At 36.0% G+C, this 20,175-nt stretch overlaps 1 protein-coding gene across 1 annotated transcript in view; it reads left to right on the plus strand.

Annotated features, from left to right (window-relative positions):
- The window catches only part of LOC121408299 (puratrophin-1-like), a 102,228-nt gene that overhangs the window by 41,545 nt on the left and 40,508 nt on the right, over window positions 1-20,175 (plus strand). Inside the window, exons 3-7 of the mRNA XM_041599713.1 lie at window positions 4,053-4,509; window positions 8,978-9,133; window positions 9,758-9,881; window positions 16,042-16,141; window positions 18,783-18,899. Of these exons, the coding sequence (XP_041455647.1) occupies window positions 4,053-4,509; window positions 8,978-9,133; window positions 9,758-9,881; window positions 16,042-16,141; window positions 18,783-18,899 (954 nt within the window). The remainder of the gene's footprint in view (window positions 1-4,052; window positions 4,510-8,977; window positions 9,134-9,757; window positions 9,882-16,041; window positions 16,142-18,782; window positions 18,900-20,175) is intronic.

Consider the following 20,175-nt stretch of genomic DNA (forward strand, 5'->3'; position numbering starts at 1 on the left):
CTGTCTTATTCTACTTCCACTTCTATATACTTCTTTTACTTCTTCAATTCATATCCCACTCACACTGCCACTGTCACTCCCATTTCTACTCCCAATTTTAGTTCCACTCCGGATCCCGCTCCACACACACTCACACACCCACTTCCACTCTCACACCCACTCCCATACTCACATCCATTCCAATTCAACTCTCATTTTTGCTCCCATTCTCACCCTCTCTCCCATTTCTGCTCTAAAATTCAGTTTCACTCCTCCCACTCCCACTCACACTGTCACTCTCCCATTTCTACTGCCTCTTCTCTCATTTCTGGGATCCCACACCCAATCCCATTCTCACTTTCACTTTCACTCTCACTTCAAGTCTCATTCCTGCTCACAATCCCACTCCCATTCTCACTCTCTCTCTCTCCCATTCCTACTCTCAAATTCAGTTTCACTTCTCCCACACCCACTCAAACACCCACTCCCACTCTCACTTCTACTCTTTTTCCCTTTTACATTTTCTACAATCAATAAATCATACATTCTTCATATTCTTTTATTTCTTTACTCCCCTTTTTCTCTCCATGTACAGTATGTTTGACCACTTTTGAAAAAAAAATTATGTTCATATTTCTTTTTTTTTAATTTGTCAACTTTAATTTATTTCCTGATATTTTGCCTCTACTATTACTTTTATAACTTTTACTTCTGAATTTAGTGCTACTTTACTTGTTTCAGCTCAACTTACTACCCTTTATTTTATTTTAGGCCTTTAATACATCTATTCCTCCTTTCCCTTCTACCTCTATTTCTAAACCTTCAAATTTAACTACTCCTTCTTTTACTACCAATTCTTTCAAACATTCCCACTTGTACTGCATTCTTTACTCACATACTACTTCTATGTATGCCTCTTACTCCTCTATTTCTCCTCTCAAACAACTTATCTTTGTCTTATTTTCCAAGTTGTAATTTGTATCTGCTTTACTCATCCCTATACTGCTGCATTTGATCGTTACGTTTCATGAATGCTCATAAGTATGGCGTCTATTGTGCCCTTCATTGTGAATGACAATCCTGCCTGCTGATGTTTCTCTTCCTAATATTTGTTTTTGCTATTGAGCCATTCAATTTGTACTGTGAATAAAAGGCAGTCACTTTTAGTGTTTATCTTTAAAACATTCTTATGATTCTCTGATTGGGTTGAATGTATTTTGATTTATTTAGAATCACATACTGAGAGTCTAACTAGGCATGTTATTCGTCTCAGGTCTCAAGGACCTCTGGAGAATAGGTTTTTATTTCGGGGAGAATGGAATTGAATAGGAGATTTCTCAGGCGTGGAAATATAGGCTAAAGCTCAAACCAGAAGAATGGCACCATTACGCCATAATTTCCCACCATGTTTTGTTAAGGTTGTCAAACTGGGAAAGATAGTGCATATGCACGCCTGACTGTATCCCACTATCTCATAAATGTGCATACGCCACATTATATTTATATGTGGCTTTCAAAGTGTATGAAAACAGTTGTCAAAATATTGATGTTTCAATGTGAAAGGTGCCTTTTCCCCTGGATCTAATGTTTCATTTAGATACCTTATTTGCAGACAAAATATATGGACAGAAATACATTGATTGTCCAGTGACAGGTCCAAGGCATCGATGGGGGGGGGGGGGCTATTGCTCCTTTCCATATTCATTTATGAATCATCATCAAGGGCCCCCACCCCATGGTTTGCGACCAGTTAATTCTTTAAAATATATGAATTTTCAGAATAGCTGATTACAGGAGATTAAGTGATGATATACCAGCCATTGGCCTCACAGATACCATATGTTTCAGTATGGCAGAGGATGAAAGAAAGGCATTAATGTGGAAGAATTCACAGAAGAATGGAATGGTATAATTGTGCCCCCTTTCCAATCTTGCGACTCTGCCTCATTTATCTTACAGCTGGAGAGAGGCAAAATTCAAGCAGCTGCATGAAAGAATATATTTTTGTCTCACCTGCATTGCTTGCTTTTTGTTCAGGAATAGGACTCAGGAACATTGCCGATAATGGCAATTATTCAACCAAGTGTCAGGAGAAACAGGTCAAAAGAACTTTTTGTCCCATATCCTTCACTTGATGGGTAAAATAAAGACACCCCACAAGGTTTTGTTTTGATGAATATTGGCACTCTGGCTTTCTTCCAATGTCTCTGTAGGCAGCAGCATGACATGACAATAGTTACCCCATTCAAGAATAAACTATCTATTCCAATATTGTTTATAAATGCAGTATGAGCCAGAAGGATATTGTAATGATTCATTTAATAATATGATAACAATTCCAATATTATTGTTCAGTAACATGAGCCAAAAGGATAGATTTGACGTGGTTACACAAATTGAATGAGGTCATAATGTTTTAGAGGAATAAGACTTTATGTTGACTCTAATATGGGTGCTTATTTGTTTTGGGAGTGATGTATCATACATGTGATACAAGTGCTATGTCCTTTACCCTTGATCTTTTTTGTTACCTATATATTTTTTTCTCAAATTGAAGAAAAAATAGAAATTAGAAAATAAATAAGTGGTTTCTAAGATAAGCCTCCAAATTTAGTTTCAATGGAAAAAAATAGATCCTACCAGGGACTGCTCTTAGTCATGACAGTCTATACCTTCTCCCCATGATCATCACATGAAATTGTGTCATTTTCAAACACCTCTTCCCCTCCAAGGGGAACATTTTCCAAGGTCATGCATGCACTAGTCATCAAACTTTTAATTTAAGAGGGGCACTTTGAAAGAGCCCCTGTTTAGATGTGTTGCACCATACTACCCCCCCCCCTCCTTTGTTACTTTCTTGACCATGTTACTTACAGAGCTCACTTCCTTCTTGCAAAAAAAAGCATTTCTTTGGTGTCTATAACATTAATGACACTCTATCAGAAGTATTATGTTTTCAATTAAAACTCCCAAAGTAGAAATTGACTGCTAATTTAAGGATATGTGTTCCATGTTTCAATTTACAAAGTGCTTAATGAAATAATGTAGTAGTCCCTTGGAAATTTCAAAAGCTTAATGGAAGTGACATGCAAGGATGTATGTTCAGGTTTACATCTTATTTTTTTTCACTGTTACAGTTTAGCCTGTTCTTTTGGAAGTTGATTGTCATTTTAAGACTTCCCTCCATCATAGCAGCTGATACTACCAAGTGTGAAATTCTGAACAGGTTACGACAAAAGGGAGGACAAAGAATAGACACGTGAAACTAGTGATTCACCATGAATTAATGTTAAAGAAATGCATATTAATGTGTTCCTGCCTCCATACGATTAGAAAGTTGTTGAATCACATTAGAATGTGACGAAAGTGTTGTCTTGATCTTATTCTTCCAGGACCTAATTGAGGGATTCAGTCGCTTCCTGTCATCTTTATGTTAAGACTAGAGATTCCCTGGATCATGTATAGCCTCGTGGGTAATCTTCAGTATGTGCGATGCATCTCTGATTGGAGATGAAACTTCTTTCTTTTCTTCATCAAACCTAAGACTCTGAATGACCCTCAGTATAGATGCTAGATTTCTTTCAAAGGAAATCATTCTAGGATTTAGGAAGGAACTGAAGATTGTTGTTCAACGATTAGGAGTCATTCTCTCGCAATTCTGTGGAATCAATGTTTTCAATATTTTGCTGAAGATGTTGTGCATTGGAGTTTATGATCGCCATGTGAACTCATGAGCATACTTGTTTGTTTTGGGGATAGATTCATGTTTACTTTCTACTTTGGAAGTAAGTTTTCATTGGTTTCTTTGAATGGATTCATTGTATTGTAATAAATGATTTTTAATACAAGAGATCAAATTGAGCAACTTACTGCTTTTTTTGTTCAATAATTATTTTTGCACTTATGTATATGTATATTATACTTATCTTGTTTTTTTAATTGTACTTGGTCAAGAAAGCAAAGGATGCATTGCAATATTCCAAATTAAAAAGAATCTGCATGCTTTCATATGCATAAAAATGTATTTTCTCTAAAGCTGAAGTTTTTTTTTCTTTCTATTCATTATTTTCCAGCTGCAGCTGAAGCACAAACCAAGGGAACCAAGCTGGCCTATTACCCATTCTAATCAGATCCTAGTCCATCTATCACAGCTGAACTGGGACCAGTTCCACGTTGGGGACTTCTACATATATGTGCGCTACCATGGTCCTAAAAAAGTAACTCTAGTCCTAGTAGCATGCCCTGAGAAAGAAGGGACGCTGACCGAGGTTCCGATCCCAGCGGAGATGTTCAGGGAATTCTTCTCCTACCACGCTCCACAGAGGTTGCTTCTAGGAGAACTTAAGACCAAAGACACAGAGGATGCTACGGGATTAAAGACTATTGTTGTTGCCACGGATACAGGTATCATGAGGCATCTTTGGCCGGATGTTTTGAAGCCACAGTTTGAGCTGAAAAGACGGTCATCATGGAGGAAGAAGAAAAGGAAAGGAGAGGGCGGTGTGACATCAGGGGCAATAACAGCTACAGGTAAATGTTGCCATGGTTACAGATGATTTATGTATCTCAGTCAAGAAGGGATTACTATGTTAAGATGAGTAATGTTTGGATCACAGAAGCAAACGATTCAGGTCATGTCTTGAGACCTTAGGAAAGAGATTTTAGACACGTATTATGTATTTCATGAAATTTTGTCTTTTATTCATTTTGAAGTGTGGATTTGTGTAGGGCTCGTAATGCTGAGAGCCTTTGCTTTTGAGGTCAGTTTCTATATTACTTTTGACTGAATACGAAACATATTAGTGTGAAAAATCTCTTTTAGTGTGTGTTTGTTGACATACATTGTAGAAAAGTATTCTTCAGATATGATAAAATGCCAGGTGTAATTGAATAAAGTTCAAAATGAAATACTTCGAAGAATGTGCTTTCTCGGTTTCATGTGCTATTATTACATAATGAGAGTCTATATTATTCATTTACAAAAGAGAGCTCCCTGTAATTCCAACCAAAGGTATTTTGAGAATTGAGACCTTTATTTTTTTGTGAATACATTTACTTTTGATATTACCATGTATCTTGCATTTATCACGTAGTTTGTAACACCAAAGCTCTGTATTATAAATTATGCAAATGATATGATACTTGTAAGCAATTAGAATAATAACTCTATGGTTAGCCATGCATGCTTAGCCATGCTTGGGTGGTTGTAAAAATCATGTCTTATGTGAAGTCACATGACTATAATGTACATCTTTGTATATGTGACATAAAAAAATGGTAAATTCCATAACTGAAAAATGGGATATGAGTAAATATGATTAATTCCGTTTCCCCCTAAGAACAGTGGGACATGATGGTTAATCTAATTAGGAACATTGTAGATGACCAAATCTACATTTAGGAAATCATCCAGATTTGTTAATATTGACCTTTTCAGACCTATGTTAATCTTGAGTTCGCTGCTTGCAATCAATGTAAATGAAGAAGCTCATAGATTATGGGTCAATCTTATTCTCTTCACACCCAAACCTCAAACACGCATCCTGGACACGAGATGGAAACTTCAGAAGCGAGAAAGGAAAGAAGAAATCCTCCTGGCTTTAGATCGAGTCCGAATCCGTTCTCGTATTTCATTCGGGATTCACCAAGATGTCCCCCTTTGATCAGAACCCAGCGTGATACTTTCCTCGGTCAAGTTGACTTCTTGACTCCGATGGCTGCTCTTAGCCATGGGTAACCGACCAGGACGGCCGCTCGGTATAACCTTGTTGCTTTCTTTTTCAATTTCTCTCCCGATGTCTGCTTGGAGCCATCCTAATGAATAAAGACTACCTCCTAGTAAGAACAAATTTTGTGGAAGGAGGAGGGGAAAGAGTGAGGGTTTTCTGGTTCCCAGGGATCGAAGGTGACTTACGTGGCATTAAATCTCGTTGTATATACCCTCAGGCTCAGGGTTGCAATGACTCGGGTAAACTGGTATCGTATTCAACGCATTGTGGTGGATATTATGGATTTTAAACGAGGACGCAGGCATCGGAGCTGGGATGGCAGTAAGTTTAATCTAGCAGTGATGCTGTTATTGAATACATACATAAGTGGCTTGATCTGTAATGAATTTAAGATTTAATCATGTCATCGTGGTGTTTTGATTTTATTTCAAGAATGACTGTTGTATTGATCAAATTGTGGAGTAACTAAATTTTCAGATGTGAAATTCGAAAGTTGATTTAATACAGTAGCCATCATTACAGAGGTCATGCGTATTAGAGTGTAATAGTTTTATGCTGCACCTGAGGTTGAAGTGTCATAAAATAGGTCGGTAGGAATATTGAAAATGATACTAGTGAAATGAAAATTGTTGACAGCTTGCCGCATCATTTATAAGTGCCATTTATTTCATGCGGACTAGACCCACTATAGCAAGCACTCAGTCAACAGTAGGTGGTTTCAGACCGCCTCGAAGTTCGCCAGTTCCAGGTATTCTCTGATCAGGAAATTTACCCCGATCAGAAAATACCAGGTATTTTGGTAATGTGAAAGCAAACTACGCGTAATTTCCCCGAAAGAAAATACCCGCTAAATAGTGGGTACTTGGCGAAATTACGAGAACTTTTGTGGGGATTTTTCCAAGGTCGCAGGTATTTTGGCGATGTGAAAGCAAATTAAGGGAACTTTTAGCCCAGCGTGTCGTTGGGCGCGGCGGCGTGGGTGGCTGCTGGGCTAGTGATTTTGAATCTCGCGCCTTTCCTGCTTATCAGACCATACTGCGCATGCTCGTAACTTCGGGAACTTATCCCGAAGGATGTGTTTCGGGGCGGTGTGAATGCAGGAATAATTAACGGGTATTTTTTAGCCTTAAAAAGTTCTCGTAATTTAACGGGGATTCTTGTGATCGAGGCGGTTTGAAACCGCCTAGTGAGGTTCTTTTGTTTGATTCATGGGTGTGTGATTAAGAAAAATAAAAGACGTTATTCGTCTTGATCCAATGTCTTCACCATATAGGCCTCGACCTATGTGGATCAGGCAATCCGGGAGGCAGTCATTGACATGAATGTTAATCAAGTTTTTGGTTATAGAGATTATAAATAATCATTGTCTTGATATATGCTTTAACTATATTTTAATTGTGTCAATGTAAAAAATCATTTAATTGGAAATATTCTTCGATTTACAATTAAATGATTTTGCACTATTAGTGGAGAGAATAATGAAATGATTTCACATTTAAAATGATTGGCCACAAGCAGTGCATCCCCTAACCCGAAGTACAAGTACATATATCATCAAGCACCAACAACAATCTCTATGGTTACTACAGTAAACAACATCAATTTGCCTGTCATAGCTAATAGAAGGTTGGATGTAGGAACAAACCTATGAGTTTATGGTCTTGTTTTGCATCATTCTACTATTGTATAGAATTCACGTGAAACAAGATTTATTATTCCACCTCAGCATGTGGGCAGGAGTCATGAAAGTGACCCTGACTCACTCAACAAACTCTATTTCTACAAATGTATTCTGAAAGTTACCTAACCACGTGGATAAAGGTGATAAAATATTCATGATGAAAATAAGCCTACTGTAAAAATATAATGACCCCTGCAAGAAATTGTTGTAATGATATGCAGGATCACAAGCGTTGTTTTGGGGGAAGTTCTTTGTAGATTTTGAGCTACTTCCCATTCATAAACCAACAGTGTGACATAATGTTTGGACAATTTGAGATAAGATGAGATTCTTCAGTAAAGGGACTTAAAAGTTGCATTTGTTACTGTTATGTTGTAACAAAATAATGAGCTACATGTATGAAACATGATGTACTGATAGTTATTTTTTCTAAATTATTAAAATGAATGTGATTAAGAGGTCAATATTTTAAATATTCTATTTTCTTAATCTATGACAATTAGTATTAAGTAGCCTGTAATAAACATTTATCTATAAACATAAACATTTATTTTTAAATATTTTGGAAAATTATGCTTCTTGTACTGTCGAAATTACATGAAACTAATATATTTCATCAGGATAACTTATGTCGTGAGGGAGGTATTCTGAGGCTAAGTTGGCTAACACCATTTGACCTGTTTAGAGTGGCCATGTTATTCTACCTCCTTGGAGGATTAGTACCAACAAACCTAGTTACCATGGCGATATAGGGTCAAGACAGGTGCGAGAGAGGGAGCGTACGTGTGGGGCTTCACAGCATTCTAGTTTGAATAACATGACATGAGGTTAAAATGACGTCACCTTGGTATCCAGAAACTCCACATTCCTTGCCTAATATCCGATGGTGAATTATTTGGTAAAGATATAGTTAGAAAATAAGAGGATCATTCTGTGACATTGAACTTTTAAAGATGCCTCAAAGCTGTTTGTACTCTACTCCACCCAAGGCATACCCTCCAGGGGGGCAAATATAAATTGTGAACAATTTCATCCCTGTAGTCCTCCTGTGATGGGATTGGTGTTTCAGTGGTTGTAATATTTTTCTGATGGAGCAAATATCAGAGTGAAACTGTTTTGTTTTGGAAATCATTGATGAGAATTGCAAAGAGAACGTCGATCTTGGTCATCGTGATGGTTTAAAGGAATTGTGAATTACCTACAGGTACAAGTAAAACGTGAATATTGTTCACATTTTGTGTAGACCATCTTTACTCATTGGCAGAAACTTGGTGTGTTTTCTGCCAATTGGATTGAATTTCTTATTTTGTTTGAAACTGTTTAGATGTTGAGGGATTGGATGTTGCATAGCATAAAGGAATCAAGATGGCTTTCAGAATGGCATGCTACTCAAGAACCATCAGTGAATCTAAGAAGAACCCTCTCCATTCTTTATCTCCTCCTCCTTCCCCTTCTCCTATCCTCTTATCCTCATCCTCTCCTCCTTTTTCCTTCTCCTCTCTTCCTCCTCCTCTTCCATATTCCATGCTCATGAGAATATTTTGGTAGATTCATTAGAAATTCTACAATTCTTTTTTATCTTCATCAGGTACAGATCAAGAGACCAAGATGCCTACCAGGATGGCATCTTTCTCAAGAACCAGCAGTGAATCCAAGAAGAAACCTCCTCCACCATTCCGTGCCCCTCAGAGTACCTTAGAAGTCAATTTTGAAGTCCTCCATTCCGAAGCTATCATCCTCACAGGTAAGATGTACTTCAATCACCTTACTCTTGTTTGCTAACAATGTACATTGAATCTTGGAAAGCTTATCTGCCAGCTTGAACATCATAATGAAAATACGAGATTGGGAGACATTTCCTGGTGCTGTACAGTATAAGAAAATTATACCCAGTTGTTGTGCGTCCGGACAGTCAATTTTAGAAAGTCATTTGAAAAAATTTACAAGCGAGGTTTCATCAATTTTTAATACAAATTGTAAGGAAATATTATAGAGAACAAAATAGAAGATGATTTCAACTGCTGAATTCATATTTTTAGTGTAATCCAGGTGTCCGGACACCCGACCCCTCCCCACCATCCTTCAAGAAATGTTAGTCAGTATATAGAGAGAAATTGGAAATTGTAGGCCTACTTTCAAATTACTCACTTGCTTGATCGAAATTTGTTCTTTGAGTCATCTGGATCTAGATTTTTTGTAAATGTTTAAAATACAATGCATGTTTGAGTGCTCACGCTTCACTTGTAGATGAAATATGGAATCTTCAATTATTAAAATCTTGAAAAAGATTAGTCGGCATTAGAATGTTGGGAACACCTAGTGACTTTCTTGATAATATTTAATTGATAACCGTGATGTTTGTATATAGGTTCAAGAGACCAAGGTGGTAGGGCAGTCCTGGAGATGAAAGCCAACAATCATGTTTGGTGTAATCCTGATGTCACTCTAGATGATATTGTCAAACTCCTCGCCTATGTCTACTCAATACCAAGGTAAGTACCATGGTCTAACCAGAGACTCCCTGGTCTAACTCCATACCCCAGTTTAATTCAAGTCTAACTCTGGTCTAACTAACATATTCTGGTGTAAATCAGATCTAATTTCAATATTTGTCTGGATGATGATATTCCCTTAATCTGGTCAAGCCGGCTATTTATAAGGACTGCTAGTCATTATGTCCATGATTCTTAATACTGTAATATTTCATTGGAGTGGATTTTATCTAATAAAAGATGATCTTACTGATTATTGAAGGCAATGAAGTAGAGTCTTCAAGGTCTTGTTAGACCTTAATGAAGATTGGTGCATCTTGTGTTGTTTCAGAATCTCTGTGAGAATGTACTTCAAAATTACCATGAAGGTGTATTGATGATCGGTCTCTACCATATTGTCCTTTGATGTTGATAGTAGACCTTATGTCAAATCTTAGTTCATTCTATCCACTTGTTGACAGTGGTCCAAATTGTCCACACCACTGGTGCTGTTCTTGGATGATGAAGACTGCTTCGTTCGGTGTGATGTCTCCTCCTGTAATGTCCTTATTGATTGTTCTCCGGCCCTCACAGAAATTTTCAAATTCGCGGCATGCTAGTAACTAGCATGCGGCTAGCTTAATAAGCGTGTAATGTGCATGCAGAGTAATAGTGAAGCGATCTTTCTGTTAGAAGTGGTCTCCTTCCCTTCCTTTTTCTTAATTTCTTGGGTTTCGAAGTGAGGGGGGTCAATAGTTCCTAGAATTAGCAGTAGGCCTATTTATTTGTTGAAATTCTGATGGCATCATACTTGGATTTCTTCTATAAAATCCTGGTCAGAATTTTAGACAATCTCATTGTATGATTTTATTTTATTAATATGTTGCCAGCTTTGTAAAATGCATATGAAATTGATTTTTTTGTTATGTCCAACAAATTATTTGAAAAAACTTCAGATATATTGTATCCAAATTATTTGTACAGTCTTGACAAGAGAACAGAGGAGAAAAGAAAAGAAATATTTGTAAAAGATTATTTAAGAATAGAATAACAATATGAAGATTAAATCCCCTAAATTGAATTACAAAGTTTGGAGTACTTCCAGGTCAAAGGCTTCTTGTTCATGAATAAAAAAATTTAAATGACCAGCAGAAAACTGTTTTGAATTACTTTGGCATATTGTTTGTTGAATGGTCAAGATCTAGGCTGTAGCCGGACAATGGTTTTTGTCAAAATTGATACTACATGTACACGTATCCTGTCAATTATTAGGTTAATCATCATGATTAAGACAAGGGGGTCATGATGCAGTACTGCGAAACACAATAAACAACTGTGTATTGGTGTGTGTGGTTTAACTGACTAAGGATTCTTTGTAGCTCCCAATAGATAAGTGTAACGGATTATGAATGAAATGTGTTAGAATTGAAGTTTTAAGATGAATGAATAGAATTCCCCCTCCCACTCTAAAGAATAAACAGAATAGATTGTCATATCTCTACTGAGCCTGTGTAAAAGTAAATTAAAAGCTTTTGAAATAAAATTAAGATTTCAGACATGGTATGGACTTTTATTTCCATTGTGACATACTATCCTCTTTACCAATTCTATGTGATATAGCATTATTGGATCAGGGAGTATGTTTGTTGAGCATGAGCTCCCAATTCTTTTGGCCCCCTCTAAACCCCTAGAAAATGAGGACAAAATCAGAATAATCTAGAGCAAGATTGAGATGATCCTTCCTGTTTATTACATCCTTTCCCCTTAGATCGCCATCTTATGTCTCTCAGCTCTTGATCATCATTTACTGGGTGCTAGCCAAAACCTCTCTACAACCACAATCATATCTATTATGGTAATTTCCTTTACAATTTGGTAACGTTGATCCCCGAAATATGGGTAAAAATAATGGATTGTATTATAATGTGAATTCATCCATAACTTTCTTTAGATTGCAATTGCTAGTTTTAATTGTTGGTGATGACATAAAAACTTGTGTTACCTAAGAAGTAAAACGGGCATTTGCTTCATAGTGTAATTAGATTAAGTGTTATGCAATTTCACGTTTTCAACCATCTATGGGTTCTAATTAAGGATTCCTTATACAAGTATATTCATTCCATTCAGTCCAATATTTCTGTTTGATGAGTAATGAGAGCAGGAATACATAATACAAATTTCTTGAAGTTATTTTTTTTTCTATTTTGTGCGAAAGTATGCGGTTGTGCAAGATGATAGTTGCATTTCAATTTAAAAACAACTAGTATCATATAAAACATAAAATCTTAATCCATGTAATTCCAAATATTTTCATATTCATTCTGATGAATAGTAGGGGTGCTGCTATAGCAGGTCTGTGACCCTTTCTCATTATGATTATTAAATGATACACTATCTGATGTCACAGTGTGATTTATTAGATATGAGATCATATTTAAGATGTTGGTTTACATATGACCCCTAGAGACAGCAGGTGCAAAACTTGAGCTCTCTCCATTACAATGGAAATGAACGTCTGTACTGAGAAAAGTTTTGGTTTCTACTGGCCCTCTTGCTCCTATCTAGAAGGATGTTTTATCTGAAGATACCTAAGTTTAATCATGGTGTAGGTATAGTCACTAAACTGATTTCAGTTCGATCTATGGTATGTCATTAGGAATAAATTAATAGCTCAGATCAGTCAGTTGGTTTCATTTTAGGACTCCACAGCTTAAGAGTTAACAGAGTGGATCCTTCATTCCTTCGAAGCAAGAAGGATATAACTTAAATGAACAATGGCCACTAAGACATCATGGGCCATTATTCTGAGACATACTTTACCCTGGAGATTATAAGGTTATAGTTTATCTGTGTTACTTCACAGAAAAGAATTGCTGATCCTTTGAGGTTACTTTGAGAAATTCCTTTCCTTTTCATCAACGTTTCTGCTTCAACACTTTTTAAACATATTTATAAAGATTTGATTATGTTGGACGACTTTCTCCAAAATATAATTGATTTGATTCACCATTTCTCAGTATTTCATGCTTCAGTACCTCAGTAAGAGAAGATAAGTGCCCATGATCATTTTTATGTGGGTTTTAAAGGACCAGTCCACCCCAACTTAAAGTTGGTTTGAACAAAAAGAGAAAAATCCAACAAGCATAACACTGAAAATTTCATCAAAATCGGATGTGAAATAAGAAGAAAGTTATGGCATTTTAAAGTTATATTCACATCGTGCTCGGTATGCACTGATGACGTCATCTACTCTCTATTTCTTTTGTATTTTATTATATGAAATATTCTAATTTTCTCCTCATTGTCAAGTGAAACTGTTATTTCCTCCATGAACATGTGGAATTAGCATTGTTTAATACTATGTGGTTCAATCAAGTTGGTCCTTATTGTCAAATCTGTAAAAAAATGAAATATCATATAATTTAAACGATAGAAAACAAGAGAAATAGTGAGTGAGGGACATCATCAACCATCTCATTTACATGTCACCGAGTTGTGCATATCACTGTTTGTGAAAATATGCGATACTTTGAAATATCATAACTTTCTTATCTTACATCCGATTTTTATGAAATTTTCAGCGTTATGCTAGTTTGAGTTTTCTCTATTTATTCAAATGAACATTTTACTGGGGTGGACTTGACCTTTAAAGACATACTTTCATTTCCTGTCATGGACATTGATCTTTGTAACTATTTGAAGGCTTTGAAAACATTTGGCACATTTACTTTATGCTCTCATAGAAGTAGATGATGGAGAAAAAACGATGAGTTTGAAAAGCAAAAGGACAAGGGTTAATATTGTTCCAAGTCATGGTGATGCACTCATCTGCTCCTTCAAAGCGAATAAACAGACAATTAGATTATAGCTGTCCATTTTTCATATCCCGTACGGCATGGGGCCTCCCCTCCGCATTGAAACAAAGCATGACTGCATGATTACAAACTGTGTGTTGAACTAATCGGCTAATTGACCAGTGATTATTGCCAATTTGGTGGGCAAGGCGGTCTTCTGTCATACGATGTCGGCAACCTGTTAAAACTGATGAAGTAATCCTAGGGGGTTGGGACCGATTTAGGTTTGGATTAACACACCGAGGGGGTCTAACTTGGACGGTAGAACTACTTATAGGACCAAAAACCTTCTTGCTTGACTAGACTCCCATCACACCTTCACAGTTTAAAACTCACTAGACAGTTGATAATGGAATACAATTTGATATTGTTCATAGCCATTACTTTTCAGATCTCCCCCCCCCCTCTTTTTATGAATTTTATATTTCTCATTGTTTTCTCAACCCCCGATTATGTCTTGGACTGTTTTGTTGTTGTTGTTGCTGTTGTTTTGCACCCACTCTTCTAATTTCTTAGCATTTCCTTCCCATATTATCCCACCATTGCTAACCACTGACTCCATATCACCGCCTGTCGGTATTCCATCAAATAAGTGCGCCCTCACACTCTAGTTTCCCTGAAGTGCGAGTCATGTGACTTCTCCATCATTTAGAAATCTGTGCTAATTTGGGAGATAGCGGCGGTCTTTCTAGCTACGAGTCGAATTCAGACTGTCGGTGTGTCAGCAGGGAGCACTGAGGGTTCAATGTGAGGATGGTTGAAGTCATGGAAGAGAGGACGTTTGGTGACATCTCCATGAATTTGTATATTTACAAGATAACCATTTCTTTCTCATCAGACATCATAATTGAGTTACTTCATTCCAAAAATGAAGAGAACATCATTTTCTGCATAGGATCATAATTTGGATGTCCAGCCTGCTGAAATTGACCACCTGTTTTGAAAGACCTTCTTTGTTTCTGTCTATTTTCAACCTATGCTGTTGTATTTGACGCCTCGTCTGTAAGATTTCCACTCCGGGTTTCTTTGCCGAATTTTGTGGCAGACCGAATGTTGATAGGCCAGTCTCATCTGTGACTTCACGTAGGAGCTGTTCAGCGATTTCATCTTGGCTTTGTTTGGCTTGCAGAGGAAATGGTTAATTGAAGACTTACTCGTGATTAAGATAGGATTATACCATGTTGTCTTGTATTCCATATGTTCCAAGTTTTGTGGAGGTATTAGGATGGGAGAAGTATCTTCATCTAATTGGTGTCAGAATAGACAGAAACAGGTGAATGAGATTGCCATTTTATCTAAAGTTTTGCTCTGTTTACATTTTTTCCTTGTCAAGGATACTTGCAAAAAAAAATACAACCCCAAAAGATATTGTTTGTTTTTCAGGCATCATTTGTTGTTTCTTTAATGCATATGTTGATATGACAAAGCAATGAACATGATAGACCAGTGTTGTATTATGTTTTCTTTCTCGCATAATTTGGAAGCAAAGTATACTAATGACAACGTAAAAGCTTTTTGAGAGTTTTTTTTCATTTGAAGAATACCAACAAATAATTTTCCAAAGTATAGATGGTTATTCACTTATTATTACCTTTCCTTCAGCAGATCTGTCTCCTAATTTCATTTGCAAAGTCAAATGTGTTTTACAGTAATCAATAATGTTTCATCCATAATTAGTTTGTTTAGGGTTATATCTTTGCATGGTGATTTAATAAACATTACCTGGGTGTGTGTATGACTTGTCAAGAATCCACACAAATATAATCTTGGTATCCTCTGGAATGTCATCATCATAATTATATAACTGTTTATAGTTGGACAATACAATTCTTAAATTTGCATATATCCGGCAATATACCTCAAGAGCATCATTGTTGCATCTGATTTTCATTTAAGAGAAATACAAATCAAATTTAAAAAAGAAAAATACAATTACAAATGCCAGGCCAAGGATAGTAAATTCACAACCGGTACTGAATTGAATTTTCAAGTTGATCTTACATCAATGTGTTTACATTGAAGGAAAATTAGGAAATATTTTAGAAACTAATTTTCATATTCATAAATAAAATTAATCCATCTGCACTAAATAAACTTATTTGTTTGTGGTGAAGATACAAAGTTATAATTGATCCCATTCAACTTGAAACATGACGAGGAATCCTTGGTATCATTTCTTGTAGGAATTTCTCACAAAATAACATTGACTTACCTGGATTCCCCGAGGGACAATCAAACTGTTAACACATTTCCCATAGCTACTCCTCCCTTAGTCCCACCCCTAACATCCTGTGTTGTTTCTTCTCTCCTCTCTTGCCATACCCTAGGGAGGAAGTGCGTTGGAGAGGTTTGAGTATTGCAGTGGATGCCAGAACAGCTCCCAAATCCGACGTAGAGAGAGTCACAGAAGCGCTTCAGCTCCTTCATGTAAGTCTACCTGCCTTTCAATCACTTTTTCTGACTTTAATGAGTGATCTCATTTAATATTTTGCCAAAAATGTAATTTGCACAGGTGATTTAATCATAAGCTTGAGGATATGTGCAGTTTGTGTACTACTGTAAGATTATCATCATATTTTAATGTAATTTCTTAACTTTATAATTGATTATGTAATATATGTTTGCCCGGTAGAATAGGATATGATTCATACAATTATATTATCAGAGTAGTCGTTAGGGAAGCTATGAAAGAAGGAAACCCACATAACAAAGATTTTTTTTTCAGAAGCTCATTACTATTCCTCTCCTGTCCATATTCGGGTGCATTGCACCTCAGAAGCTTTTTTTGCTACTTGATTATATGTATTTGTATGTATGTGTAGGTTTACATACTATAAATAGCAGTCTCATTCACTTTCTGATGATTTCTTATGTTTAATAGAATGCAGCTATATCCACGATGATCATATGCAGATTAACATTAGTCTTCAAGAGTCCGTCAACACTAGGTCCTAAAGATGTGTCATACCGTCATGGTATACCCAGTAGTGATCTAGGCCGGTAGTTAACAGGTTGGGGTCTGATCCGCTTTAATACAGTATTCAGGAGGGTGATTAGATTGAGATTAGAAGGGGGTAGTAGTAGAAACGTTGTAGATCTAATCCAAAACCTTGTCCATCATTTTGTAGCTTTCAGGAGGGTGATTAGATTGAGATTTGAAGAGGGGTAGTAGTAGAAAAGTTGTAGATCTAATCCAAAACCTTGTCCATCATTTCATAGCTTAAGCTTCTGAATCTTGTTTGAGTGCTCCTTTTGATAAGGTTTGCTTGAAATGCAAATTGCATGAAATCTTTCATCTAGATGATAAATCATGCAAAGTATGGCCTACTTGATTATCATATATTTTGGGTAAGCAAGTTATAGAAAAAATAGATAACCTATTTCTTCTTCATAATCATGATGAGATAGTGTGGTCTAATCAGTTAGAAACTCTTTATCAATATCATATTGAGTATTATTTTGATGACTATTGAAATCATCTGTTGGAGTGATTTTACATTTGTCTTGGAAGAACTAAAGTTCTCTCTCTACAAATAAATGATTCACACGAATCTGTGGACTTTCTAGAAAAGAAAGAAATGTAGTACTAAATAGTACATTTCTCTATTTGAGCTGGTTATAGAAGAATGTAACTTGCAGAGCACTTTGTGGTATGGTTGACGGAACTGGGTGCTTAAAGAAGAGCAAAACTACTTTAAATGGATTATGCCATGAGAGAGGTGTGTTGCTATGCCAGTTCATAAATGATATTTTGTTAGGCATAGTTGGAGGCCCCATCCGACCGTGAAACCATACCCAAACCAAAGGCCTTGTGAACATTCATTCTATTTTCGGATTAAGACTTCAAGTGCCCATGTGACTTTTAATGTGCAGTTCAGGTTCAGTGACTGAGAACATGGCAATGATTGATAACTGACAGTATGACGTAAATTTAGTACTCTCTCAGTTGTGTTCTTATTCCTATTGGGAACATTGATCTACAGCATGTACCTGTGCTATTCTCACCTCTGGTCTCTCTAGAGAAGTGAGCACCTTTTGTGTATTTTAGATTGTCTTAAAGTGAATATCTCAGTCGTCAATAATATAAAGAATGTTGCTGCATCAAAAGATCAAGTTTATTTGCCATAGGGAGAACTCCCAAATCGTAGAATCAGATTGAACAATGAACCGCAGTGGTTGAAAAACATTAGGTTATTCCTTTTTGTTTTTAAAGGACACCATGCTGAATTCCTATGATATCAGTATGAGAGAGGTATGAAAAAGAGACCAACCTAAAGACATCTCAGCGTGAAGTCCTTTACAAATTATCCATTTCTCTTCTATCTTTATTGAAACTCACTGAAACTCTGGAGCCAGCACTGCAGTTACTTTCATTTTTGTCATTTAAGGGCATTGATGATCATTTTGACCTCTTTAGAAAATTCATACATTCTTTCCAAAGATATAATTTCTTTCTCTTTGTCATATCTTGTGGTTAAAAAATTTACCTATCATGTAAGAAGAATCAGCCCAAGTTAGAGTTTATTAGGGTTGTCAGAATCACAAGGGTCAATATTGTATATATTTATGAAATTGTTTAAGATGAGAACTATTGAAAATTATGTTCTGGGGTCCTGTTTTTTTCTCAGGAGCCAATCAAAATCAAGTTTTCCTAAATACTTACCATATCGGTAAGTTTTATGAAACTGGGTCCATGAATGAATTTTGTTATTGATATTTTGTGTGTGATATACGTTCCCCCTTCTCCATAAACTCTAAATTGCAAGGACTGAAAATAAACCCAGATGGACTATAGTTATTAGGGACCAATCAAAGTCTCGATTTAGTTTGAATCCTACAGATTCATTTTTAATCTGAAAGGATGTAAATGCAAAATCCCTTGAGATTTAAAACTAATTTTTTTTAGGATTCACTAGATTCAGAATATGAATGGTCCCTATTAAAAACTGCAGTCCATCCAGATTTATTTTCAGGCATTGCAATTTGAATTTAAACTCCTTTTCTAAATGAAGGTATTATCTTGACTTTATTTTCCAATGATGTCATTTTAAATAATTGATCTTTACAGGAGCATCATCCAGGAGCCATAGATCATGTTTATCTCTTGATTGGACACAACTCAGTCTTAGCCAGGGTCACCAGGGCAACTAATACTCAACTCCTCAAGACAAGACTAGATTATAAGGTTTGTATACATGGCTGACTAGTAATCTAAAAAACTAATATATTACTTCAGGATTTAGTTATATACAAAATGATTTCACTTTGTTGGTTGAAAACGAACATTATTTTCATAGATTTTTTAAAGATTTTCAAGATAGATTCATTTAAGGGTAATGTGTGTTGTGAAAGAAATCCACAACAAACTAGCCTGAAAACCAACTTCCAATGGCTATGTTCTAGGTGTTCTGCAGTATAACTACCTGGAATGATTGGCTTGCCACAAATTCAATATGATAGTTACTGCATCTTGCAGAAATGTAATAAAAGGCCATTTGCGCCTTTTTGTAAGTATCTTAAGTTGAAGTAACTTGCTGCCTAGTTTACACATTTGAAATGGGTAATTAGACATGTAGTGAGTGGTTGATGATTCATTATTAGCTATTTGGTGTGGCCTTTCAAGTCGTAATTTGAACTCGAATCTTCAATTCAGTTTGACTTCCGCAGTTAAAACTTTATGATTTTTATTGTGCAGCTGTTGGTCTCAGCTGTATATTATTAGTGTATTACTATTACATTAAGTTCCTAGATATGATTTTAGTTAATGCAAGTTTCTTTGCATAGGAAATAGTAAAGTATTTTTTGTACGTCTGACCCCTATTTTTCTCAACTTTGGCTTCACCACATAAACTGACCAAGTCATGGGCTTTTGAGAATTTTAGAGATTTTCAAAAGAACAAGAAAACAGAGACAACATTTCATGAAGGTCCAACATATAGGGGGTCGGACATACATAAGAATGGAATTGCCCATTTAGATAATATGATCATTTACAATATTGCATTACAATCATTGACATAGGCCAATACACATCATGCATTTTCAGCATAAGAAGTTTTAAGAAGTGCTCTTGTTAATTTAATGATTATTAGCTTCTTCATGCGGGTTTTATTGTATGAAAATTTTGTCTATGCATCTGTATTCAACTTATCAATTGCAAGATACAATAGAAATACAAAACATGACACTCCTAATAAGTGTAAAAAAAGCAGGACTTGTTCAGATGTGTACTTCTTTGGTAATCTTGAATAATGTGGTGGTGGCTTCAGACACAAAAAAATGTCATGGTTAAAGGACAAGTCCACCCCAACAAAAAGTTGATTTGAATAAAAAGAGAAAAATTCAACAAGCATAACACTGAAAATTTCATCAAAATCGGAAGTAAAATAAGAAAGTTATGATATTTTAAAGTTTCACTTCATTTCACAAAACACTTATATGCACATCTTGGTTGGTATGCA

Source organism: Lytechinus variegatus, chromosome 2 (genome assembly GCF_018143015.1).
Source record: "Lytechinus variegatus isolate NC3 chromosome 2, Lvar_3.0, whole genome shotgun sequence".
Taxonomy (NCBI): Eukaryota; Metazoa; Echinodermata; class Echinoidea; order Temnopleuroida; family Toxopneustidae; genus Lytechinus; species Lytechinus variegatus.